The sequence below is a fragment of the Mustelus asterias genome, chromosome 5, assembly GCF_964213995.1.
Source record: "Mustelus asterias chromosome 5, sMusAst1.hap1.1, whole genome shotgun sequence".
Classification (NCBI taxonomy): Eukaryota; Metazoa; Chordata; class Chondrichthyes; order Carcharhiniformes; family Triakidae; genus Mustelus; species Mustelus asterias.
In genome coordinates this window covers 105,741,760-105,768,958 of record NC_135805.1, presented here as the reverse complement: position 1 = coordinate 105,768,958, position 27,199 = coordinate 105,741,760, and the positions used below count along the sequence as shown (strand labels likewise).

The 27,199-nt window shown below is 41.0% G+C and overlaps 1 protein-coding gene across 1 annotated transcript in view; it reads left to right on the top strand.

Annotated features, from left to right (window-relative positions):
* taf1b (TATA box binding protein (Tbp)-associated factor, RNA polymerase I, B) overlaps positions 1 to 12,568 on the top strand; it is a 76,189-nt gene extending 63,621 nt beyond the window's left edge. The window contains exons 10-15 of the mRNA XM_078213151.1: positions 2,146 to 2,323; positions 2,414 to 2,460; positions 2,624 to 2,714; positions 5,019 to 5,089; positions 5,522 to 5,747; positions 9,307 to 12,568. Coding sequence (XP_078069277.1) covers positions 2,146 to 2,323; positions 2,414 to 2,460; positions 2,624 to 2,714; positions 5,019 to 5,089; positions 5,522 to 5,747; positions 9,307 to 9,499 — 806 coding nt within the window. The 3' untranslated portion in view covers positions 9,500 to 12,568. The remainder of the gene's footprint in view (positions 1 to 2,145; positions 2,324 to 2,413; positions 2,461 to 2,623; positions 2,715 to 5,018; positions 5,090 to 5,521; positions 5,748 to 9,306) is intronic.
* The last annotated feature ends 14,631 nt before the right edge of the window (positions 12,569 to 27,199 follow it).

Below are 27,199 nucleotides of genomic sequence, written 5' to 3'. Positions count from 1 at the left end.
TTCCTATCTATATTAGACCTTCCAAAATGCATTACCTCATATTTGTCCGGATTAAACTCCATCTGTCATTTCTCCGCCCATGTCTCCAACCTGTCTATATCCTGCTGTATCCTCTGATGGTCCTCATCGCTATCCGCAAATCCACCAACCTTTGTGTCATCCGCAAACTTACTAATCAAACCAGTTACATTTTCCTCCAAATCATTTATATATATTATAAACAGCAAAGGTCCCAGCACTGATCCCTGAGAAACGTCACTTGTCACAGCCCTCCATTCAGAAACACACCCTTCCACTGCTACCCTCTGTCTTCTTTGACTGAGCCAGTTTTGTATCCACCTTGCCAGCTCACCTCCGATCCCAAGGGACTTCATCTTCTGCACCAGTCTGCCATGAGGGACCTAGCTCTGCATTCTTCTGCTGAGTCTGGAGCCTTAAAATAGATGCAGGTCTCACAATGGGAGGGGGTAGATGGTTATAATTTTATTTAAGCTTATTTACGTTGACAGGATTACTTACTTTGTAAAATTAATTCCTGACAATCAAGTGGGTAGGGAGGAGATTTTGAAGTACTTTCAAACATAGCACTTTTTGTTTATTAACTTCTCTTTACCATACATTTCTTATTTTACAAATGAGGTGAAACCTAGTCTCTTTACAAAATGCCATTCTTAATACTGATATTTGATCTCGAGTCCATAAATACAAATCGATGTAATTTCAGTCACATTGATGGGCTAATTGTTATACCAACATAACCTGAATGTTGTTTATTTTCCATTTGGATTTGTCTGAAATAGATAAATGCATTGACCCAGAGTTTGCTGTCAGTGGCAAAGCTTTCTGTGGCGAGAACTTTATCTCTCTCTCTGAGCACTAAATTGCAGCATAGTCAAACGGCAATTCCCAGATTGGAGCTACAGTGATGTCATTACGCTGCACAAGCCGTCAATCACATTAACAAATTCACAAAGGTGGTCAAACCATGAAATGAAAAGCACTAAAATCAAATAACTTTTTAAACAATTTACACAGAGCAAAATAAAGATTGGGATGTACACATGGGGTGAACGTAGGGGCTGAAATATCACAGAAAAGCTTTTAAAACAAAATTTTAAAATGTAGAAAAAGTGGAGTAACTAATCATAATGGTGACATTTAACAACACTCCACAAATATAAAATTACCTTTTCAGGGCCAGATCTTTTGTTCAGAAATAGATATTACTTCGATCAGTTGTGAGAGTAGTAAAGGGACAATCACTTGTTTTTTTTCACCAGTTGCTGGCTTGGTGTGGGGCCACAGCACAGCTTGTGGCAGAGCGGGAACAGATCACAACTGTAGGATTTCCGTATTAATCTACCCATGTGCTAAATCCTGATGTTGTGGTCAGTTTCAGAGAGGTAATGACTGCAAACACTGATAGTTTGCCATCAAAATCCACTGCGAAGTCCAGACCAATACTTCTCCATCTAAGTCTTTTACAAAAGTATTTATTTGTGCATTGCAGCACACGTGATAAAAATGCACGCCAAGCATTTATTATATAAGAGTATAAACTTAAGTCTTTTACAGTTTTGGAAGATTAAACTTGTTGGCTCCATAATAGTCAGCAATACAACTTTACCATGAGCTCCATATCCTCCAGCAGATTCTTTATCTTGCTTTCCATTACAGTTGTAAAGACTAGTTGGCACCAGTCAATCTTTGTTTACATTCATTATTGTTTACAGTCATTAATACTAAAAGGCTGGCTATCACAGGGTTAGTGCAAACTAATCTAGCTGATCTGCTCCTGTTCTTGCCTGAAGATGAAAACAGATCTTGCTATCTTTTTAATGTTTATTTATTAACAATTAAAGATGATCAATGATCCAGGTGTGAGACACAATTGCATTGGTATTGAAACCAGATTTACTGGAAAAAAACAAAGATGTGTATCCCCCACCCCACTCTAATGCCTCCTATCCTGCCATCTTCCTTCTCACCCCCCCCCCCCCACACACAAAATCATGAATATATCTACGTTAAGACTTTATAATGTAGCTTTAAGGATTAAGGAGTTGAAGCAATATCTGAGATTGGGCGGTTCTCATTGAGTAATCTGTGTTTTGTTTCTATCTTAATTTTGGCTACCAAAACCAGAGAGTTTGCACATTTGGACCCAAAGATTGGTGAAGAAAATGGGTATTGGGGAGGTGGACTTTCTGACCTTCCATCCATTGTCTAGAAGAGCAAAGACAGTCAAGTATGAAGTTCAGGCTGTGGCAGTAATTGTGGTTGCCCTGAAACTGCTGTTTGTGCTTGATGACAAACATGAGTGGTAAGGCACTTGATGTTTTTAGTCAAATATTGCAGAAGGTGCAGAGCTCTGATTTTAACAACTGTTTTGTAATTTTATATCATTGAACAGGTTGCTATCTAAGCAAGCGGATGAGATAAACAAACAAAATAGTGAAGGTATTTAATTATCATTGTTGTAGAATATGTGAATCTATGTTTTAGTTTGCCATTCCATTCCAGCCAATATTGGCTGATTGTGTTACGAATAAAGACAGGTTAATGCTTCAGGTATCCACCTTCAATAGAACTCTTATTTTTCTTTGGTTTGTGTTTTTATTAGGTACTAAACTGTTCCAATTCAAAAAATGGTACAAAGTAATGAGACTCAGTTTGGATGAAAGTGCGAAGGAAGTGGAAGAGCAGGCAGCCAGGTAAAGTTTTCATTACTTTTATAAAATGCAGTAATAGCATTCTAGTTATTAATCATCTTGTATAAATGTCACTCAGATAGATTAAAAGCTGGTACCCATTTAGAGCAGGGGTCTCCAAACTACGGCCTGCGGGCCACATCCGGCCCACGGGGGGTCACGTCCGGCTGGATACAATAAATTTTATTCATTCATTTACAGAACTGATTTTTTTCTTTGGCCCGCAAAGATGTGTAGAATATACGATGTGGCCCTCGTACTGAAGAGATTGGAGGCCACTGATTTAGAGGATAAGCTTAAAGCTTGACCAGAAAAGAAGGTTTAATGGAAAATGTCTTAATCTAGCTGCTCTGGGACAAATGAGGGGAAGTCGCTCAAAATTTCATGAAAAACATGGGTTTGCAACTTATCTAAGAGGTTGTGAGGAAAATAGATTGGCATGAAAAGAGTAAGAAGAGTGTTCCTGAAGGAAAGGTCAAAGATGGAACCAGAGAATACATAAATGGCAATAGAATAATCATTACTAATAGTTACTAGCTGAAAGAATGAGTGGTGGTTATGACCTGCAGTTGTTGAACTCAATGTTGAGTTTGTTGATTTAAAAGAGCGCAGTCTTGGGGTAGAATTTTCTATTCATGAAACTAGGTACCGTGACAGGCAGGTCCCAAGGCACATGTCCCATTGGTTGGAATGCATGCGATTCCACACTTGGAAATTCATTATTTCCACACAGGCAAGTAGCTCTCCGAATCACCTGGCAGTGTGTGAAATGATTTGTCTGCCCCGCCAGTACCTGGTAGCACCAAAGGTCCACACGCATGCACACAAAGCTGTGCATTATCCTGACTGAACACAGCCCTTGCCCCTCACTGGAGTGGGAATACATGCATAGCCTTGTAGCATTGTGCGCTGCACCCCAGGACTGTCTCTTCTCTGTTACTCTTGATTGTGAAATTCACAGAGCCTGTGATGAGTCTGTACACGCTCACTCCTGACTGTGAGCCCAAGAAGTGACTCTACTCTCTCACACTGCAAAGACTTTGACTTTCAGTAAGTTTCCCATTATCTTCATGATTGCTCACTACACTGTCTCCCTTTCCCACCACTCCCCCTTAATGAGTCTGTGCGACCCATCCCTCTTCTGCCACATTAACACACACCACACCCCCTCCCCCCCTTCTACTTTCTGATTCCAGAGTCTGTGTGCATCCCCTCCCAATCATGCTCGTCACCTCCCATCCACTCCCTTGTTTGTCATCGTCTGAGTTTTCCTTGTTGGGCTCCAGCTTCCCACCCCTCAGTCTCCCCTCTGGTTGCCATCATTCCCTTTTCTCCTCCAACCCCTTTCAATGGCTTCCTGCCTCCCGTTCCCCACTTGTTGAATTAATTTTTGCTAGAGTTTTATCTTTTATGTAGAGTACTTCAACTCGTGCTGGGAAATAAAATGAGTAGGATTATGAATCACACAAAGTCGGTGTGTAGATGCACACGTAATAAAAATGGCAAATGGGATGTTTGCATTTATTGAAAAAGGACTGGAGTATAAAAGTAGAGAAGAGTTGTTATAATTGTATAGGGTTTTGGTGAGACCACATCTGGAGTATTGTGTCCAGTTTTGCTCCCTTTATTTGAGGAACAATGTGGTGGCATTGGAACAGTTCAGAGGAGGTTCACTAGATTGATTCCAGGGATGAAGGAATTGACGTATGAGGGGAGATTGAACAGTTTGGGCTTGTACTCGCTGGAGTTTAGAAGGATGAGAGGGGATTTGATCGAGGTATATAAAATTTTAAAAGGGATTGATAAAGTAAATGTAGACCAAATGTTTCCTGTTATGGGGCAATCTAGAACAAGAGGTCACAGGAATAGGTTGAGAGGCGGTAGATTTAAAACTGAGATGAGGAGGAACTACTCGCAGAGGGTGGTGAATTTGTGGAACTCACTGCCCCATAGCACGGTGGAGTCTGAATTGTTAAATGGTTTCAAGAGGGAGATCGACATATTTCTAATAAAAAAAGGGAAAGAGGGGAACAGGTGGGGAGGTGTATTTGAGACCAGGGAGAGATCAGCCATGATCTGATTGAACGGTGGAACAGGCTCGAAGGGCTGAATTTGCCTACTTCTGTTCCTAATTCCTATGTTCCTATCCCTGTCCAATAGAAATGCATTTATTATTTGTTACTTATAGACTCCGGAGACATCAAGGTGACACATAACAATAGTGGATTTTCTAACGGGGAAAATAAGACTATGAAATAAATTATAATGTGTCTAAAAATACTGCTCTGATTTACATTGGATTCACAGGCACTCATGGAAATGTGAAAAGCCACTATTCTTTTCTATAAAAGATAAGTCGGTGATCTACAAAAGGAAACGTAAGTAGATTTATTTTGTTTGTGTATTTGTTGCTGATTAAATGTTTTTGAAACTGTTCTCATAGGCAGCAGGCTTGCCTATTGATCATGCTGCCAGTAGGCAGGTATTCATGATGTGGAGAAAGCAGGTATCCCAGAGAAGGAAAAGGAACCCTGCAGTTAAAGTCTTGGGACATTCAGGAAACACATTTCTCCAGGCTTCCCAACCTCACAGTAGCCACATCCCCACCCCTACCACCCCCAAACCCCCCATGCAGAACTTGCCTGCAGGCTAAAATCCCAGTTGTGATGCCTGAAATGTGGATTGCTAGTGCATAACTTGTGAGCAAAGAATCCATTGTAATGAGTTTGTCGCCAGAGGTTACCACTTAACTAAGAGTCCAGCCTTCTCTTGGTTTAAAATTGAGAATTTTATTTTTGAATTTATTTTAGGTATGATCCACAGTCTTAAGAAGCAATTTGTTAAACTCACCAGCTCCCATCAAACAATGAAAAAAGGAGCACCTTCCAGTTTCAGGTTCAACTGGAGTGAAGGCAATTCAGAGAGACCTTGCTTTCATGGAAACAGCTTAGAAGCATATGATGAGGAGGAAAATGAAAAGGTCACAACTGTCAATAAGCACTACTGGATCAATTGTCTAAAAATTTGCAGTGATAAGTATGTGTTTGCTTTAATTCCATAAAATCTTTCTTGCATTCAAGAATTCCTGACCTGAATTTGTTGCACTTTGCAGTTGAAAGAAATTGCCATGAAATTTATGATTTGTGAATGAATAAGCAATTCCATATACAGTTGTTTACCAAACCACCTCCATATTAGAGGTCAAAACGAGCTGTTTCAGTGTAACAAAATTTGATGTACCCGTTTATTAAAAATATTCAATGCAGTCTTTTTATACATAAGCTAAAACATTCCAAAGATGAAAAGCTAGAACACATTTTTTGAGTAATGATGGGCATTCAATAAAATTATATTGCAAAAATTATTGAAAATTATTTAATCTATTAAAATAAATTATCTGATCATTATCATAATTGTTGTTTGTGGGTGCTGGCTGTGTGCAAATTGACTGCCACATTTCCTACATTACAATCAGTCACTACATTTCAAAAGCACCTTAATTGGCTGTAAAGCGCTTTGAGATGGCTTGTGATCATGAAAGGCACTATATAAATGCAAATCTATTTTTCTTTTATGCTTGGCAAAACATGCTGTGATGCATGTCAGTAACAGTGACCTATATTTTTGCATTTCATAGTACTTGCCCATGCTTGAATGTAATGTCAGTTATTGAACTTCTTGACTATGTCTTGTTTGCCATACAATTATGGCAAATGAAAAGTAAACATAGTGTTGTATTACATGGGTTTTTTTTAATGGGTACACTCTTTTGAATTAGCTACAAATCTCTAGCCAATAAGATGTGTATGATTTAGCAAGAAATGCTAAATCATACACGTCTTAGAATAAACACACCTCCTAAGTGCTTTTATGTTCTTGCATGCAGCAAAAGCTTTGCACAGAGGCCAAGTTATGAATAAATTTAAAACTATCTTTTCTGCATTAGAAGTACTTTTCTTGGTGTATTAGTAAGGAATAAAATGAATCGATTTGGCTACTAATTAAGTGAATAAGAAATACCGTAGAGTGCATAGAATGACATCTTTGATTGGAATGAATATAAAATTGAAGATTTTAGATTGGTTTCGTGTTTTGTTTGCACTGAGTCCTGGTGCCTTAACCTTTGCCCGATACTTGAATTTCCGGTGCCAAGTTCAATGGAGCTACCCTGTTTACATTGTAATTTTTAGCTCCCCATGGCTGTCCTGCTTTTCAGTCGGACTAGTTTTCGTGTCCCAAATCCCCTTGGCAAGGTTAACTAAATCAATTTGAGAAAAATAAAGAAAATATGATTATATAGCACCTGTCATAACCAGCACATCCCAAAGCAATTTACAGCCAATTAAATGCTTTTTAGGTGTGATCACTGTTATTATGCAGGTAACTGATTTGTCCACAGTGAGGTTCAAGGAATAGCAATGAGATAATGACCTTGTTTTAGTGATATTATTGAGGAAAAATATTGGCAATGACACAGTGAATAACCTTTGACTAAGATCAAGCCCAGGATCAGGTATAATGCCTGTTCTTGTCAGCTTGGATCTTGTATATGTCTTTTGTAGGGACCATGAATTGGATTCAATTTGAATTGTTTTCGGAGCAAGCAAGGTGATGGATTAAGGGCCTGCCCTGTCCACTCTGCGTATTGGCTTTAGAACTGAGAAAAGAATAACATTTTTAAAAATAGTGCATAGGATCTATTATATACACCTGGCAATGCCTTGTTTCAGTGTGTCATCAAAAAGACTTGGAGCAGTCTCTCTGTACTGCACTAAAGTGTGTTTTTCCTGCACTGTGGGCATCACTGGCAAGGCCAGCATTTGTTGCCAATCCCTAATTGCCCTTGAACTGAATGGCTTGCTAGGCTATTGTAGAGGGCAGTTAAGCTTCAGCCACATTGCTGTGGGTCTAGAGTCACATGTAGGCCAGACCAGGTAAGGATGGCTGACTTCTTTCCCTAAAGGTCATTAGTGAACCATATGGGTTTTTTATGGCAATGGATGATAGTTGTCAAGTTGAGGCTAGCTTTATTTTCCAGATTTATTAATTGAATTTAAATTCTACTGGCTGCTGCAGTGGGATTTGAACCCATGTTCCAAGAGCCTTAGCCTGGACCTCTGGATTACTCATTCAAACATTACCACTACACCACCATCTCCCCAATTTAATACTTAGCCTGGATTATGTTTTCAAATTTTTAGAGTGAAAGTTGAAATTGGGAGGTGGCAAAGGCTTTAAATTAGGAAGGGAGCAATTTATAAGGAACATACATAGTCTAAATTTAAACAAAGTAAGGCAAGGAAGCAAAGGAAAGACTAAAGTAAGGGAGGACATTGATAGCAAAGGAATAAATAGAGTTGTAGAACAGGAATGTAAAAAGGTTAAAATAAAGTGAGGAGAAATCCTATTAGGTGTAGTGCCAGAGGACTGGCAGACAGCTAAAGTAATTATTGCATTAGACATACAGAAATTTTTGACCACTTTGGCACTGAAGGATCTTGATATGATTTGTATGAAAAGTGTTCCCTTTTAAGTTAAATCTAGTTCACAATTTAATTTAATTTACATCGCCCCCTCCTCATCCTTTGGCCAAAGGATGAGGAGGGGGGATGTAAATTAAAGTTAGGTGGACCAGGCTAGTGAAATCAGGAATCACATTTCCACACAGGAAATCAAGAATTCGCTACCTCAAAATATTGTAGACTATAGGTCATTTCAACTTTAAGACTGAGGTTGAAAGATACTTGTTATATTAAGGCATCAAGGGATATGGAACAAAGATGGATAAATGGAGTTGAAATGCAGATTGATCAATCGAGTGGTGAAATAGACTTGATGGGCTGAATGGCCTGCACATTTTCTTAGTTACCTGAAATTAGATTAAGATTATATTTATTGTAAGTGTTATTCTCTATGTTCACTAACTGTAGTGCAAAACAACTTGGTGATTTGTATCTGTCATTGGCTTGGGTTATGCTGTTGTTTGATTAGGTTTGGACAATAAAAGTAAATCCTTGATCATAAGAATCCATTTACAGGAGAACAAGTGATATTGAACCTGAGGGACCATCTAAAGCAGATCTGAATTTATAACACAAATGTTATCATTTTCTTTAGAAATGGTAATTTATCAAATTCTTGGAAATGACAACATGCATGGACAAATATTGGGACTTTAGTCTTCCAATTTATTTGCCTAAAACAGGAGGCTAGTGCACTAAATATGCCTCTTTACCAAATGAGTTTGAACATCCTTTTATTTTCTTTTACCGCTGGCATCTAGTTATGAATTCAGCTCGGATTAACAGAATAAAAATCTTCCTTGTTGATTGGAAAGATCCCAAGATAAATAACTTTACCTGTTTTAAATCAGCTGCTGGTGCATTTAAGTGACGGTCTTATTCATAGACCTTAAGGATGCTATGGTACAGTACGGGTGCTTGTTGGGGAGTGACAGGGAAATGGGATAAACATCATTCTGATATTGAAGTTAAGGCCTGTCCTTTACATTTTATAAATTTGGGTCCATGTTAAAAAGCTGTTTTTATAGAGCATTTTGAAACCAATCTGATTACTATTCTTTTTCCCTTGTTAGGTTCTGTGGACACTTAACTAAAACTGAAGAAGAACATTTTTCTGGAAGTTATCGGTTTGTTTTAAATTTGTTCTCCTTCCTGCTTGGGGTGGAGTTCTCCATACTACACAAGGAAGTTTGTCAGTTGGAACATAGACTGTTTGATATACCAGAAGCATTGAAGCCTAAAAGAAAGCACAAGAAAAGTAAATAATAGGATTCTCTGAGGAGCAAAGGCAGCTTGGCACAAACAACTCTTGAATCTGAAATGGACAATCTTCGAATGTTTACTGTAGGTTGCTAGGATTGCACCAAAGTGAGTTTTTTTTTTCAGCCTGATTTTTAAGAAATCTGCAGTTCCAGCTCTTCAAATAAAAAACTGGTACACTGGGCGGAAAAGTAATTTCTTATCATAGACCACAGATACCCTACAGTGCAGAAAGAAGCCATTGGCCCATCGAGTCTGCACCGACCACAATCCCACCCAGGCCCTACCCCCATATCCCTACATATTTACCCACTAATTCCTCTAACTTACACATCTCAGGACACTAAGGGGCAATTTTAGCATGGCCAATCAACCTAACCCGCACATCTTTGGACTGTGGAAGAAAACCGGAGCACTCGGCGGAAACCCACGCAGACACGAGGAGAATGTGCAAACTCCACACAGACAGTGACCCAAGCCAGGAATCGAACCCAGGTCCCTGGAGCTGTGAAGCAGCAATGCTAACCACTATGCTACCGTGCCGTCCGATTATAAGCAATAATAACCTCTGTGATATTTCTTTTACAAATTCTACTGCAGTTCAGCATTTTTGTGCTAAAATGGCATATTGTTGTTTTGACACAATGTTAGCATTATGGTAACACTTTTGAAGTATTAGATCCTTCAAAAATAAGTTAAGCATTTCTCCTAAATGTACTAATGACAATTATAATTCAATGACTTTATGATTTTTATAACACTTCATCCAAAAAATATTTACCTTAGCATCACTAAACACAATTCAATTTTATATCCTTAGGGTCACCCAAACATGAAAACTTGAGGTATTAAGTCTGTTTCACCACTTGATTGATTGAACTCAACTCCATTTATCTATCTTTGTTCCATATCCCTTGATGCCTCAATATAACAAGTATCTATTAACCTTAGTCTTAAAGTTGAAATGACCTATAGTCTACAATCTTTTGAGGCATCAAATTCTAGATTTCCTTTGAAAATGTGATTCCTGATTTCACTGGCCTAACTCCAATGTTAGATTATGCCTCCTTGTATCTGGATTCTCCACCAGAGGAAATAGTTTCTCTATATTGATTCAATCAAATTCCTTCATAATTTTAAGCACTTCAATCAGATCATCTCCACGCCTTCTAAACTTAAGAGACAACAAGTCAAGTTACTTTTTTAATGTTTTGTTCACCCATAAGATATCCTGGGCCTTGGGATGTTTCATTCTAGTACTCACTTCAAGAACATCAAAACTTGCACCCCACCTCTGTGTGCCCAAGCAGCTTAGTTACCCAACCAGATCTCGCAGCTGCAATGCTTTCTAAATACAATTGCTGATGCAAAGTATCCTCAGACCTATACTGTTTAATATCTAATCCAATATATTTAAAGGCCCCACGAGCCTGACTCCCAACCTTAAAGTCTGTCCTAATCTTGTCAATAACTCTGCTTGGAACCTCACCAATGCCACTCCACAGGAAATCATCAAAACACATCGAGAAGATGCCTGCCAGTTTCCTGCCACGGTGCCAGTGAAACATGACATGATCTACCTTCACAGCCCAACTTTAACAACACTGACAGAATTTTAAAATACCATTCTAGAAGTATCATTTAAATCATATACACACTTATTCAACTTCCAGTTTTCCCATGACCTATGATGCCTCCTTAGATGGTTTTAGAAACACTTCCTTCTGGAAGTGATCCCTTGCAGGAAAGCCGCTTTAATATCTAGTGACTTACATTCCCACATTCTTATGAAAATGTCACCAAAAGAGCCAAAAAATGTTCAAAGTTGCCTTCCCTGCTGTGGGTGAGTCCACACCGATTTCTTTATCAACTGAGCATTCTTTAACTCCCTGGGCCACTAACTTTGCCTTGGCCTCATAAGTACCATGTGGTGGGACCTTTTCCATACAGACCTATTGTCTATAGCTTTTGAATACAGCAACTCCCTGCAACTGTCCAACCCCCACTGTTTAGTCTCCTGGTTAGCTTTATACCCTAACGTCAGCCTTTACAAGAACTTATTTTTCGTGGGCACTCCTGCTTCTGCTACTTTGTCGTAATGATTCAGCATTCCCCACTCTACAATGTCAAGTAGTCATGCTGCAATCCCTTATGGGATCCTCCTGTCAGATCCCCTGCTTACCCAGTCAGAGGCCCTATCCACCATATGTGGATGTTCCCTCGCCTGGAATTCATCTCCCAGCCCATTACTGCAATTTGGGCATACTCCCTTATTTTCTTTCTCAACTCCACTTTCCAAGTAAGTCTTCACTGCTTGTCCATCATCCTGGACATTCAACCAATTCTTACAGTAGATTTTCCTGCCCGTCCCTCTACTGCACCCCTCCAGTTATACGATTCTTCTGAATATGATACCTGGGAGCCCACTTTGGGCAACTGACTTCTGAACCATTTCTCTTGCCCATTAGTATTTATCACAATCTGACTTTTTACTGATAATCTAACTCCTGATCCACTATGTCTCGTCCCACTGGCTTTGCTTCACAAAATATGAGTATGCGATGCACGTGGTGCTTCGTCATCTTCTATCACATCGTCAGGATTTCCAAATTCATAATTCATTTCGATGGCCCATGAAGAATCGGTTTTTATTGTTTGATTCCCATGTTCATAGTTTTCCCTTCTTGTTCTATAACTTTCCCTGGGCCTATCCATTCCCTTTCCGCTCTCCCTTACAATAAACCTGAACTAAATTCTACCTCCGAGGATCTGATGTGATGTTGCAATGCCCTCCAAACTCCTTCTGAAACCTTGATGAGAGATTTACTGCTTGCATGCAAGGCATTCAAGTGGGCAGAAAAAGCAGAGCGAATAGTATTTCCTCAAGAGCAGGCGAAACATCTGATAGTACTGAAGGCAACTTTGGATGTCTTCCGTATACCAACTGTCCACCCCCAACCATTTGTTAAAGAATTATTTGCATGTTCTGCCTATGCCAATGCTATTTGCAACTTGCAATCCGGTTGTCATAGTTCACTGTATGATTTCTCTCACATAAACCATTGCTGAACGGTCTCTCAGCTGTAGTATGCTTGACTATGATATTCAAATTATCACACATGTCCCAAATTCCTCACTCACAAATTCCCCTCCATTTATATATCAGGAACTTTGCTGATGTTCCTAATCTGGTATCCACCCATTTCTCCATGACGTTATTGGCAATGGTCTGTTTGTCCTTATCATTTATTACTGTAGATAGGCTAAATCCAGTCACCAGGTCTACAAAATGTAGCAAAAAATCCCACTCCTTGTCCCATGTTTTTAAATTCATGCCACTGCAACATTAAATTCCCTAGCCAGTGGCAGACTCACAACAGGATGTGGTGGTGTCCTTTGACATTTAACACAAATGTCACATTGAGCCATGACTTGATGGTCATATTCTCCATCAATCACTCCAACATCCTGCAGCTGAACTTCCAATTTTTGTGATGCTAGATGAGCAAATCATCTATGCAACTTCCAAATGATTATCTTCTTGTCCACCAAACTTTAATCCGCAGAATTTAACAAGATTGCTTCAACCCTTTGATGAGAAACATCTGGCTAGTTAGCAGCCAGTTATGACCTGTCCAAGTAAAATGTAGATCCGCAGTTTTTTTGAACACAATTGCTGTGCCATTCTCCATGTCCAGCTTCATCTGTCCTTTTTTTTCATCAAAGATCCGCTCAACAAAAGAGGTATCTTTTGTTGAGATCTTGTAGAAACATATAAGATTATGAAGGGAAAAAATAAGATAGAAGCAGGGAAGTTGTTTCCACTGGCAGGTGAAACCAGAACTAGGGAGCATAGCCTCAAAATAAGGGGAAGCAGATTTAGGACTGAGTTGAGGAGGAACTTCTTCACACAAAGGGTTGTGAATCTGTGGAATTCCCTGTCCAGTGAAGCAGTTGAGGCTATCTCCTTGAATGTTTTTAAGGCAAGGATAGATAAATTTTTGAACAGTAAAGGAATTAAGGGTTACAGTGAGCAGGCGGGTAAGTGGAGCTGAGTCCATGAAAAGATCAGCCTTGATCTTATTGAATGGCAGAGCAGGCTCGAGGGGCCAGATGGCCTACTCCTGCTCCTAGTTATTATGTTCTTATCCGCTAGAGATCGCATCAATACTAATGAAATTGCTGGTCCCAGCTATCTTGTAAGGGAGGACTACCCTTTTGGAAGACATTAACGTGTATCATCCCCAAACCTAAAGAAGGCAGAGCTTCCTTACCCTTAACCTTCCACCAATCAGCCTCATTGAGAGATTCCAGTTAACAGTTAAGTCAATTCACCCCACATACTGTAGAAATATAACCGCTATCTGAAAATACGCTATTGAATTAATTGACCGTCAAAATACTCATCACTGGATTCAAACTCCCAGTGACCAACACAATTCCTATATGGCAGTCACCTTCATCATTTTCAGCTGTGGAATTATCTGTTTCATGCTTTATTTCAAAAACACGACTCTTGCTGCGGGCAGTTCATTATGTAGTGATACTTAGAATTGCACTGATAACACCAATTAACCATTCCTTGTGCATTTCTCTGGTTCACACACATTCATTCGGCATCCCAAACCCACTTTTTATCTCGACTTTCAAATTGGTTAAAAGTGCGACCATCTTCCGCAACCCTGTCTTTGTATTGGAATTTGTGTTTAATATTTCGGTATTTAAGAGGGACTTGGATTACTAACTGTGAAGAATTATAGAGAGAAGGCCAGGGAGTGATACAAGGTAAATTACTCCTTGAGAACCAGCATAGACACAATGGGCTGAATGACCTCCTTTTGTGCAATAATGATTCTGAGACTCCTGGAATTCAGCTTGTGTCAGTCAATGCAAAACTTTCAATGATGTATTAAATATAAAAAATAGATAGGAGTTGGCCATTGGACTCTCCAGATTTGCCCTGCCACTTTGCATACAATGACAATTGTTTATAGGTTTAGATTTTCTAGTGTTGACAATGAATATGCAAAAATCTCACCGTATCTTTTTAATCTCAATTCATTTCATTGCAAGGCTGATTTAGTGCTTTGGCACTCAATGCAGGCTCCACTTCCTGGATTCTTTCTGATTTTGTCCATTGTTTTCAGATTCCGTAACAGGGAAGATGTATGTTTTATCCATCCAATCAGCTTTCTTCAGTACACTAAACAACTAAATCGAAGCATTCATTTCATAGCTCAAGTTTACACGGTCTTGCGTCATAATAAAATCCCTTCGTTCTATGCATCATCTTTGTAAATTAGCATGAAGCTCCATCCAAGATCAGTAACTTTTTCTCTAAGGTTAACCGTCTAAAAATTGAACAATATTGTATATAAATAATTGCTTGGTAGTATAGAACTTGAGTATTGCTGAAAAGAAATATGCTGTGGAAGCTTTTGGTCTTGCACTTTTCATCAGGACAGGTGCCAGAATGCCAAATTTCAAAGGGAGAAACAATTTATACTGTTTGAGAAAAGGGTACTGATTGATTGGTTAGTCAACTCTAATTGGTTGAGGTGTTGCAATGGAGAAGGAATTATTGTCCTCCAATTTTTGTTTAAATCAAAAAAAATGCAAAGCCTGGACATGTTCTTTTTGCCTGCAGATGGCAGATCCTTGCATATGAATATATATATATATATCTACTAGCAAGTGCAATGAGCCATATTGCAAACCCAATTGATAAATTGTTTGTTCGTCTAATCCTTAGCAGACTTGGGATTGCTCCGCAAGTGCTGTCCAATCATGGAATCACTGCTATTTCCTTTCAGTCGCATCAGCATCCTTCCATCTATGAAAGATGATGGACAGGCGGCAAAGAATCCATCTCAGATAGGGTGTCTTCACATGGCGCACCTTTGCTAATGCCTGAAGAGGCCAATCCTTGTGGATTCTTGTTCTAGGTGTCGGTGTCTGTTGTCATCATGGTGATGCACACCAGCTCACCATTTTCCTCTGTCATCAGCTTGTGACTCCCAGGTAAAATAATCAATGTTTCAGGCCTTCACAGCACGCTTACAAGGATCCTTGATAAGAAGTCTCCAGATTAAATTGGAATCACGAACTTTCGGAGCGCTGTCCCTTCAACAGGTGGGCACTCACCTGTCGAAGGAGCAGCGCTCCAAAGGCTTGTGATTCCAAATAAACCTGTTGGACTTTAACCTGGTGTTGTGAGACTTCTTACCGTGCAAGTTCAGTCCCACGCCGGCATCTCCACATCAAGGATCCTTGAAGCGGAGCTATGGGCCTCCTTTTGATCACCTGGTACCGGCTACTTCACCATACAGACTGTGATTGGATGCAAGACTGTCTTGCGTCCTGCAAATAAACCACTGTTTTGTTTTGTTGAGTGCTAACAAACCTCTGCCTTTGAGAGGTTTGCTGCATTTCTGATTGTTCGACTAAGTAAAGTGCCCATAATGTGCCATAGACTGCAAAGATGGACATTTTTGAGCTTTTTTTCGTGATAGCTCTAAGTTTCACAGCCATGTTGAGAACACAGGCCTCCTAAACCATCAGCTTGGTCACAAGAGTCAGCTTGATGTTTGTGTGTTCCATGAATTTGCCAAAGGTGGTGGCTGCTTTCCCTGCATATCAAGCACTGCATCAAGGGACAGGTTGTCTGTCACTGAACCTGAGGTAGCAGAATTTGCTTACCACTTATAGTGGGATGTTGTTTCATGTGATCAGAGGCGGAGTTGAAACAGATTGACCTATACCATGACTTTCTTGACACTTATAGTCAGGAAGAACTAAGAGGTATAGGAGAGACAATTTATGAGTCTTGTAACTGATTTGATTTGATTTATTATTGTCACATGTATTAACATACAGTGAAAAATATTGTTTCTTGCGTACTATACAGACAAAGCATACCATTCATAGAGAAGGAAATGAGAGAGTGCAGAATGTAGTGTTACAGTCATAGCTAGGGTGTCGAGAAAGATCAGCTTAATGCAAGGTAAGTACATTCAAAAGTCTAACAACAGCAGTGAAGAAGCTGTTCTTCAGTAGAATCATAGAATCATAGAATCCCTACAGTGCAGAAGGAGGCCATTCGGCCCATCGAGTCTACACCGACCACAATCCCACCCAGGCCCTACCCCCACATATTTACCCGCTAATCCCTCTAACCTACGCATCTCAGGACACTAAGGGGCAATTTTTAACCTGGCCAATCAACCTAACCCGCACATCTTTGGACTGTGGGAGGAAACCGGAGCACCCGGAGGAAACCCACGCAGACACGAGGAGAATGTGCAAACTCCACACAGACAGTGACCCGAGCCGGGAATCGAACCTGGGACCCTGGAACTGTGAAGCAGCACTGCTAACCACTGTGCCATCGTGCCGCGTAGGTTGGTACGTGACCTCAGACTTTTGTATCTTTTTCCTGAAGGAAGAAGGTGGAAGAGAGAATGTCCGGGTGCGTGGGGTCCTTAGTTATGCTGGCTGCTTTGCCGAGGCAGCGGGAAGTGTAGACAGTCAATGGATGGGAGGCTGCTTTGTGTGATGGATTGGGCTACATTTACGATCTTTTGTAGTTCCTTGCGGTCTTGGGCAGAGCAGGAGCCATACCAAGCTGTGATACAACCAGAAAGAATGCTTTCTATGGTGCATCTGTAAACGTTGGTGAGTCGTAGCTGACATGCCAAATTTCCTTAGTCTTCTGAGAAAGTAGAGGCGTTGCTGGGCTTTCTTAACTATAGTATCGGCATGGGGGGACCAGGACAGGTTGTTGGTGATCTGGACACCTAAAAACTTGAAGCTCTTGACCCTTTCTACTTCAGCCCCATTGATGTAGACAGGGGCATGTTCTCCTTTACGCTTCCTGAAGTCGACGACAATCTCCTTTGTTTTGTTGACATTGAGGGAGAGATTACTGTTGCCGCATCAGTTCACCAGATTCTCTACCTCATTACTGTACTCTGTCCCGTCATTGTTTGAGATCCGACCCACTACGGTGGGGTCGTCAGCAAATTTGAAAATCGAATTGGAGGGAATTTGGCCACACAGTCATAGGTATATAAAGAGTATAGTAGGGGGCTGAGAACACAGCCTTGTGGGGCACCGGTATTGAGGATGATCATGGAGGAGGTGTTGTTGCCTATCCTTACTGATTGTAGTCTGTGAGTTAGGAAGTTCAGGATCCAGTTGCAGAGGAAGTTGCCGAGGCCCAGGCCATGGAGTTTGGAGATGAGTTTTGTGGGAATAAAAGTGTTGAAGGCTGAGCTGTAGTCAATAAATAGGAGTTTGACATAGGTGTCTTTGTTATCCAGGTGTTCCAGGGCTGAGTGCAGGGCCATGGATATGGCGTCTGCTGTGGACCTGTTGCGCAGGTAGGCAAACTGTAGTGGATCCAGGTAGTCCGGGAGGCTGGAATTGATTTGTGCCATGACTAATCTTTTGAAGCGCTTCATAATGATGGATGTCAGAGCCACCGGCCAATAGTCATTAAGGCACGCTGCCTGGTTTTTCTTAGGTACCGAGATGATGGTCGTCTTCTTGAAGCAGATAGGGACCTCAGATTGTTGTAGAGGTTGAAGATGGCTGTGAATACCTCCGCCAGCTGATCCAAAAAAGGATCTGAGTGCATGTCTGGGTACCCCATCCGGGCCAGTTGCTTTCCATGGGTTGACCTTCAAAAAAGCTGCTCTGACATCTGCAACGGTGACCCCAGATACAGGTTCATCCAGGGTGGAGGGCATGCTTTCGCTGACCTCTTGCTCAAAAGAGGCATAGACTGCATTGAGCTCATCAGGGAGGGGTGCCTCGGAGCCGGCGATTGTACATGCCTTCATCTTGTAGCCTGTATTATCAGCGAAGAGGAGTTCTTTAATCAGGGTGTGATGTGTTTTTGGCTTTGCTTTAGGTCCTGATAAATTTATATGCATGTGACTTAGTGTGCAAATAGATTCCTTCCAAAACTGCAGGAAAGACAAAGGTCAGGAACATGGAGAAGAGGATGCCAACAGTGTGCGGACGAGGACACAGTCCTGTTTCACTCCATTCTTCACTCAAACTGTCAAAATTAGGACCATCAAACTGTACATTGTAATGCATGTTGTCATGGAAGGAGTGAATTAAACTGAGGAACTTCAGTGAATAGCCAATTTTCCCCAGAATCTTCCAGAGTCCTGCTCTGCTGATGGTGTCAAATGGCTTGGTGAGATATGTGAAAGTAAAGAGGTATACTGGTTCCCTACACTTTTCTTGTAGCAAGCAGTAAATCTACCGGCTCAGAAACTACTGAGCTTCCAGATGCACTTGGTCTGCATTGGGTGGAGTCTTTTAAATATGATCGTAGCATAGGTGTTTCTCATGATAGTAAGGAATGAGGTGCCCTTGTACTTGTTGCAATCTCCTCTGTGGCCTTTTTTTGTGTAGTGGGATAATTTTGAATTGCGCATCTCCAGTGGAACAGAGCCTACTGTATAGTGGGATAGATTCCACCTACTATCCCCCCCCCCCCGCCCCCCGCCCCCCGCCGAAAGTTAAAGCCTTAATGTTAATGTGGTAGACAGGTAGGATTAAGGGATAAAGCCTGTAACAAATGATTGCATAGAATTGCAAGACTGAGATTAAAGGGTAAATTAATAGAGTAAGATAGTGTACAAAATGATAAGCTGTAATTATACAGCCACTCGTAGGACTAATGATTGCAATAAATATACAATAAATGTTATAGAAGGAAGAAAACAGACAGACCTTAATGAGAGGTACCCAAGCTGACCTATATCACCTATATTCTGGAGAATATTTAACCAATTGCTTATCATTCCTTCTATAAATAAGATTACCTTAAATAAAATATGTTTACCTTATTTGGAAAACTTGAAGTATATACCTTTGCAACTAATCAATGTAATTATCACTTAAGACAGCTAGGTACCCATTTGGATATTGATGAAGTCCCTTCCCAGCATTTTCTTTCTCAGGCACCATGCCTGAAGAGGGCATTGGTGACCATGAACTTTCATTGGATTGGCCAAGATTATGCTTGACAAAGTATTGGATTGCTTTACCATAGCCTTCTGCAGTATATCTGACCAGGAAATTCACTCATTTGCTGTCAGACGTATTGGAAGGATTTACAGGTTGAGAATCAACCTGTTTGGACATTTTACAAACACATCTTGACCTTGATGGTCAAGGAAGATGTGTTCATGATGTGGTCAAACAGGTTGATACTGTAACTCCCAGAGTGGGACTTGAACCCAGAGCTTCTGGTCTCGAGATAGGGACACTGCCACTGCACCACATTTGGATATTGATGAAGTATCAATACTTCCTCCTCATTTCCGGGATAAGGGATCAGACTGCAAATGTACTAGAAGGATGGGAAATGTCTATTCATACTCTCTTGGTTTACTAAACATACCCACAAGCACCCCTCAAGCCAAGGTCTACAGTATGTAAAGTTTTATTTGAATATATTTTTTTTGTTGTATCACCTCACTGTTCAATTCAGTCAGATCCCCAAGAAGAGAGTGCACAAAAGGATAACTTTAAAAAAAGACAAGAGAAAACATAGGGCTTCTCCACACTTCATACCCCAAATTAATTTTCTTTACAATATTTGGATTGCAGCAATTACCTCTGTTTGCTTCAAGAAATTTGTATTCTGGCCCCAGTCATAATCTAAGTATCATCCTTTGGCTCAGTGACAAAACCAATGTTAGTTGTATTTCTGAGGTCCAGGAGTCTTAAACTCCGTCAAACAGCAGAGCTTCATGTGTCCTTTTTGAATTGATGGCTCCTTGCTGCGGAAAATGTCATGAAAGTGTCCTTGCAAATAATGGATCAGTGTTTACTTGATACATTGAACAATTGGCTAATTTGGCAATGCTTTCTGACAGAAGAATCCAGTAGCATAAAAGCTTTTATGCTGTGAAACATTTATTGGTAGAGTACACTTTGTCCAAGGTTTTGATTCTGTGCCGCAAAGAGCAAAATTTTAACTGTCTACTACTGGGGTAATGAAGGTCTCCAAGGTAAACATGGCATGATACTTTCTAATAAGAAATGGTAACCCAAGTTGTAGTATAGGGAGTGGATGAGGTGGAAGAAAAGGAAATGGAGCACATAAAGGGTTCAAACTGGAAGATTTATGTGGCAATCACTGATTTAAATGGGTGCACAATTATACTGAAAGAATTGTTAGAAAATTGTGCCGATGATTATGACATAACTTTGGCTTTATTTTTATGCAACTGACCACAAAGTGCTAGGTGCTTTTAAAGATCATTTAAATTGCCAATACACAATTGGGTAGATAAGATCTCTACCCAATTTTCTAATTGGAATGCCCAATTTATGCCTGAACATTGGGTGTTACTGATGGAAAAATCTGCTCTGCTGAAATCAAAATCCTTGGCCGGAATTTTACCAGCCTGTCCATCATGGGAATCGGAAGGAGTGAGGGTCAGAGCATGGGAAGGCCCGTTGACCTTGAGCCGGATTTTAGTTACAGGACGAGGGACGGTGTAAAATCCTATCCCTTGTCTTCCTACCATTTTCAAGTTTCACCCTACAGCACATTTCTGCAACCTTTCCAGCAATCTCTTCAGCTGCTTTGGCTTAACTTCAGGAATTGACTGACTAAATGTCCTTGTGTTAGTAAATTCTTCCCACCTTTATAAGTCTCAACAAAACCTAGGCCAGGATTTTCCAGCCCCACCAATGGCAGGCATCTTCGCAGACAAGGCAGGAAAATTTGGAGAACAGCCAAAAGTCAATTTGTTTTTGGACATTTCTCTTAACACTGCTTGGCAATCCGTTTCTTTACAAAATACCTTAAAATAGGTTCTATGATAAGAACATCATTTGCAATAAAGAGAAGAAAACAGTACAAATAATGGAAATCCAAAATAAAAAGTTTTGGAGCTCCTTGTTCATTGTACTAAATATTGGTCAGAAAGAAATTGCAGACATGAGGGCAATTTTAATTACCTCTGCCCTATGGAAACTGGGTTGGGGAATGGAGCAGAAGACTTACTCACTACCCTCCTGCCCCGATACTTCTGACTGCAATTTTTAACTGCAGGCATCGAATAAATGCATCTTTTTATATGTTAGGTACCAATGATATGGTCAGAATTGGATTGCCAATTTAACATTAGCCTGAGCAGGAAACCTACTGCTGATTTCTTGACGAGTTGAAATGAGCAGCATTTGGATCACCAGGAAGAAAGCTCTTCCAGGCCTCAAGAAGGAAGTCGAGGCCTCCCTTTTTGGCGCTCCCAAACCTCCCCCCCCCCCCCACACCTGCACAATCTCTCTTCCCAAATGACCGTTTCCCTCCACCACCTTCACCATGGACCCGCGCACATCAGCCTCCAAGACACCAACATTAACTCCTGACCAGTTGCTTTACGCCAACTTCCTGGGCTTTTTGGTGGGATGTTGGCTAGTAGCCTATTAAAAAGGCCTAGCCAATTAAACTTGGTTTGCTTGGTACTGCCACTCCCAAGTGGGCCGAATGCCCACCTGGGAGTTAAAATTCCCCTACCGTCAAGGCTTTTTCACTTTTCTGACCCCTAGCCCACAGTTTTGCACCTATTCACTTTAATAGACAGAAAACCAAAAGTAGATGAGGCCAGAAGCAGAAAAGCTAAATCACATCTTCCAACAGATGTTCTGTAAGGTTTATTTCAAAGTTGAGATCCACAAGTATAGAATGATAGGACATTTTTCCCATGACTTTAACCCTAAGGCAAGATTACTTGCTTATGAAAGAGTTTGTTACTAGTGAGAAATAATGAAACTGAACATGCAGGGACTTGTGCAGTCCATAGTCAGTCTCAAACCTGCGATAACAACTTGGAACGAATATTGCTGAAAAGAGTGACATGTTGCTGAAGCTTTTTGCCTTGCACTCATCAGAACAAATTCAAGAATGCCAAATTTAAACAATTGCAACAGTTTACGCTGCAGGAGAAAAGGGTGCCGATTGGTTGGCAACTCTGGCCCGTGTCTGCACCGGACATCAAGCACCGGTCTATTCTAATCCCATTTCCCAACACTTGGTCCATAGATTTGTATGCTATGGCATTTCAAGTGCTCAACTAAATGCTTCTTAAATGCTATGAGGGTTCCCACCTCTACCACTCTTTCAGGCAGTGAGTCCAGATTCCCACCACCTTCTGGGCGGAAAAGCTTTTCCTCAAATCCCTTCTAAATCTCCTGCCTCTTACCTTAAATCCATGCCCCAGTTATTGATCCCTCTACTAAGGGGAATGGTCCTTCCTATCTACCCTATCTATGTCTCTCATAATTTTGTACACCTCGATCAGGTACCCCCTCAGCCTTCCCTGCTCAAAAGAAAACAACCGGAGCCTAACCAGCCTTTCTTCATAGCCTAAATTTTCCAGCCCAGGCAACATCCTGGTTAATAACAAAGGTAGATACACACATTAAGGGTCTCTCCGTCAACATTCAACAGTGATTAAAATGTAAATGAGTATATCTGAAGGGATAGTATGTTTTTGGAGCAGTAGGAAGATCCCTACACCCAACCTGGTTGAAACACTGTTTAACAACACCAGGTTAAAGTCCAACAGGTTTATTTGGTAGCAAATACCATTAGTTTTTGGAGCGCTGCTCCTTCGTCAGATGGAGTGGAAATCTGCTCTCAAACAGGGCACAGAGACACAAAATCAAGTTACAGAATACTGATTAGAATGCGAATCCCTACAACCAACCAGGTCTTAAAGATACAGACAATGTGAGTGGAGGGAGCATTAAGCACAGGTTAAAGAGATGGGTATTGTCTCCAGACAGGACAGCCAGTGAGATTCTGCAAGTCCAGGAGGCAAGCTGTGGGGGTTACTGATAGTGTGACATAAATCCAACATCCCGGTTTAGGCTGTCATCATGTGTGCGGAACTTGGCTATCAGTTTCTGCTCAGCGACTCTGCGCTGTCATGTGTCATGAAGGCCGCCTTGGAGAACGCTTACGCGAAGATCAGAGGCTGAATGCCCGTGACCGCTGAAGTGCTCCCCCACAGGAAGAGAACAGTCTTGCCTGGTGATTGTCGAGGGGTGTTCATTCATCCGTTGTCGTAGCGTCTGCATGGTTTCCCCAATGTACCATTCCTTGGGACATCCTTTCCTGCAGCATATCAGGTAGACAACATTGGCCGAGTTGCAAGAGTAGGTATTGTGTACCTGGTAGATGGTGTTCTCACATGAGCTGATGGCATCCGTGTCGATGATCCGGCACATCTTGCAGAGGTTGCTGTGGCAGGGTTGTGTGGAGTCGTGGTCACTGTTCTCCTGAAGGCTGGGTAGTTTGCTGCGGACAATGGTCTGTTTGAGGTTGTGCGGTTGTTTGAAGGCAAGAAGTGGGGGTGTGGGGATGGCCGTAGGGGATGGCTTCTTTAACGTGTTTAGGATGGAAGCCCTCCGTATACACAGGATCTGCTCGGATGAGGAGGATTGCAACAGACACCTCCAGACGCTGAAAGATGCCCTCATAAGAACAGGATATGGCGCTCGACTCATTGATCAACAGTTCCGAGACACCACAGCGAAAAACCGCACCGACCTCCTCAGAAGACAAACACGGGACACGGTGGACAGAGTACCCTTCGTCGTCCAGTACTTCCCCGGAGCGGAGAAGCTACGGCATCTACTCCGGAGCCTTCAACATGTCATTGATGAAGACGAACATCTCGCCAAGGCCATCCCCACACCCCCACTTCTTGCAAGTGTAAATGAACCATGTTATGAGTTCAACTGATTATCTTGAATTGGTTGTTAGTGTAGCTATGAGCACACTCAGGATTGTTCAAGAACCTCTGCTTAATCACAAAATCGCGTCTAATTGTAGATATTTTGTTTTGGCTTTTACATGTGTGGGATGGTTTAGTGCAGTCTATAATCTGTCCATTATGAAAAACAGAAGGAACATACTGTTTGATTGAATCAGCTAATCACTGGGACATATGTCTTATGTGCCTGGCATTGCACTACCCCACTGAAATTCATACATCTAATCATAAATATTCACATATGAATTTTAGTGCTTGTGTGATGCCAGGTTTATAAGACATGGTCCAGTGACTGGTTGATCGAATCAAACAGCATATTCCTTTGGTTGCTTATAATGGGCAGAGTACAGATCGAACTCATCCAGCCCATGCTTGCAAAACCCAAAACAAAACATCTGTTGTTAAATGTGATTCCATGATTGGGCAGCATTTGCTGAACAGACCTGAGGGCGCTAATACCTACACTTAGCAATCGATTTCAAGATTGTAACGTGGCACATTTACACTTTCTAGAAGTGATGTACATTTATACACAGAACTGCTCACTGCAAATAGAAGGAATATGTTCAAGCATTGTGCTATTTTTGAATTACAAGGGAGCTTGGGAAACCTATGGGTCCCTATTGCTTTCTCTATGGCAACATCTTGGTCAATCAATCAGGACCCTTTTCTCCTGTAGTATAAATTATTGTGGTTATTTGAAATAACCTCCCTACTTTTGTATTCAATTCTCCTCACAATAAATGATAGCATTCTATTAGCTTTCCTAATTACTTTACCAAACCTGTATACTAGCCTTTCAAAATTCATGCACTAGGACACCCAGATCTCTCTGCATGTCAGAGCTCTCATCATTTAGCTAATATACTTTTAATAAAATTTTCCTGCCAAAATGGACAATTTCACTTTTTCCCACATTCCATTCGTCAGATTTTTGCCGACTCAACTTATCTATTTCTGTGTGTAGCCTCCTTATGTCCACTTCACTTCTTACTTACCTCCCTGTTTATGTGTCATCAGCAAATTTAGCAACCGTAACTTCAGTCCCTTTATCCAAATCTTCCATTGATGTGGAGATGCCCGCGTTGGACTGGGGTAAACACAGTAAGAAGTCTCACAACACCAGGTTAAAGTCCAACAGGTTTATTTGGTAGCAAAAGCCACACAAGCTTTCGGAGCTCCAAGCCCCTTCTTCAGGTGAGTGGGAATTCTGTTCACAAACAGGGCATATAAAGACACAGACTCAATTTACATGAATAATGGTTGGAATGCGAATACTTACAGCTAATCAAGTCTTTAAGATACAAACAACGTGAATGGAGAGAGCATCAAGACAGGCTAAAAAGATGTGTATTGTCTCCAGACAAGACAGCCAGTGTCTAATCCAATTTACTACCTCCCCATGTATACCCAGCGACTGAACCTTCCTAATTAACCTCCCATGAGGGACCTTGTCAAAGGCCTTGCTGAAATCCAGGTAGACAACATCCACCGCCTTCCCTTCATCCACTTTCCTGGTAAACTCCTTGAAAAACTCTAATAGATTGGTCAAACATGACCTACCACGCACAAAGCCATGTTGACTCTCCCTAATAAGTCCCTGTCTATCCAAATATTTGTAGATCCTATCCCTTACCACACCTTCCAATAACTTGCCCACCACCGACGTCAAACTTACTGTCCGATAATTTCCCCGGATTTCTTTTGGAACCTTTTTTAAACAACGGAACAACATGAGCCACCCTCCAATCATCCAGCACCTCCCCCATGAATACTGACATTTTAAATATGTCTGCCAGGGCCCCTGCAAGTTCAACACTAGCATCCCTCAAGGTCCGTGGGAATACCCTGTCCGGTCCTGGGGATTTATCCACTCTGATTTACCTCAAGACAGCAAGCAGTTCCTCCCCTTTAATCTGTAAAGGTTCCATGACCTCCCTACCTGTTTGCACTATTTCCGTAGACTCCATGTCCATTTCCTCAGTAAATACGGATGCAAAAAAACCATTTAGTATCTCCCCCATCTCTTTTGGTTCCATACACAGTCTACCACTCTGGTCTTCAAGAGGACCAATTTTATCCCTCACTATCCTTTTGCTCCTAACATACCTATAGAAACTCTTTGGATTTTCCTTCACTCTGTCTGCCAAAGCAACATCATGTCTTCTTTTAGCCTCCTGATTTCCCTCTTAAGTAGCTTCTTGCACTTTTTACACTCCTCGAGCATCTGATCTGTTCCTTGCTTCCTGTACATTTCATACAACTCTTTCTTCCTCTTAATCAGTGTTACAATCTCCCTCGAGAACCAAGGTTCCTTATTCCTATTTACATTGTCTTTAATCCTGACAGGAACATACAAACTCTGCACTCTCAAAATTTCTCCCTTGAAGGCCTCCCACTTTCCATTTACATCCTTACCAGAGAACAGCCTGTGCCAATCCACACTTCCCAGATCCCTTCTTATTTCATCAAATTTGGCCTTTTTCCAGTTCAGGACTTCAACCCGAGGCCAGATCTATCCTTATCCATCATCATTGAGTCGTCTTTACAGTGTACCAAACTGGGCAATAAATGTTACCTTATGGAAGTTCATAATGTTACAATAATTTGTTATAAAACAAATGTGCAGTTTGTAAATAGAAAATTGGAAGTGCCCCATTTTGACAGCACTCAAATGTCTCATAGATCATTTTTGTCGCAAATTGCAATATTCCCTATTTTCACTCATTGCGCTTCATTGTTGTTTTGAACTTCTCATTATTTTTGTTAATAATTGTTTTATAGCCAAACTTCATTTTGCACGTAAACGTATGTTAAAAAACAAATAAAATCAGGATTAGAAGAGTTTACCCCTCCCTCTGAAAAACATCCACTGAAAAGGACAAAAAGT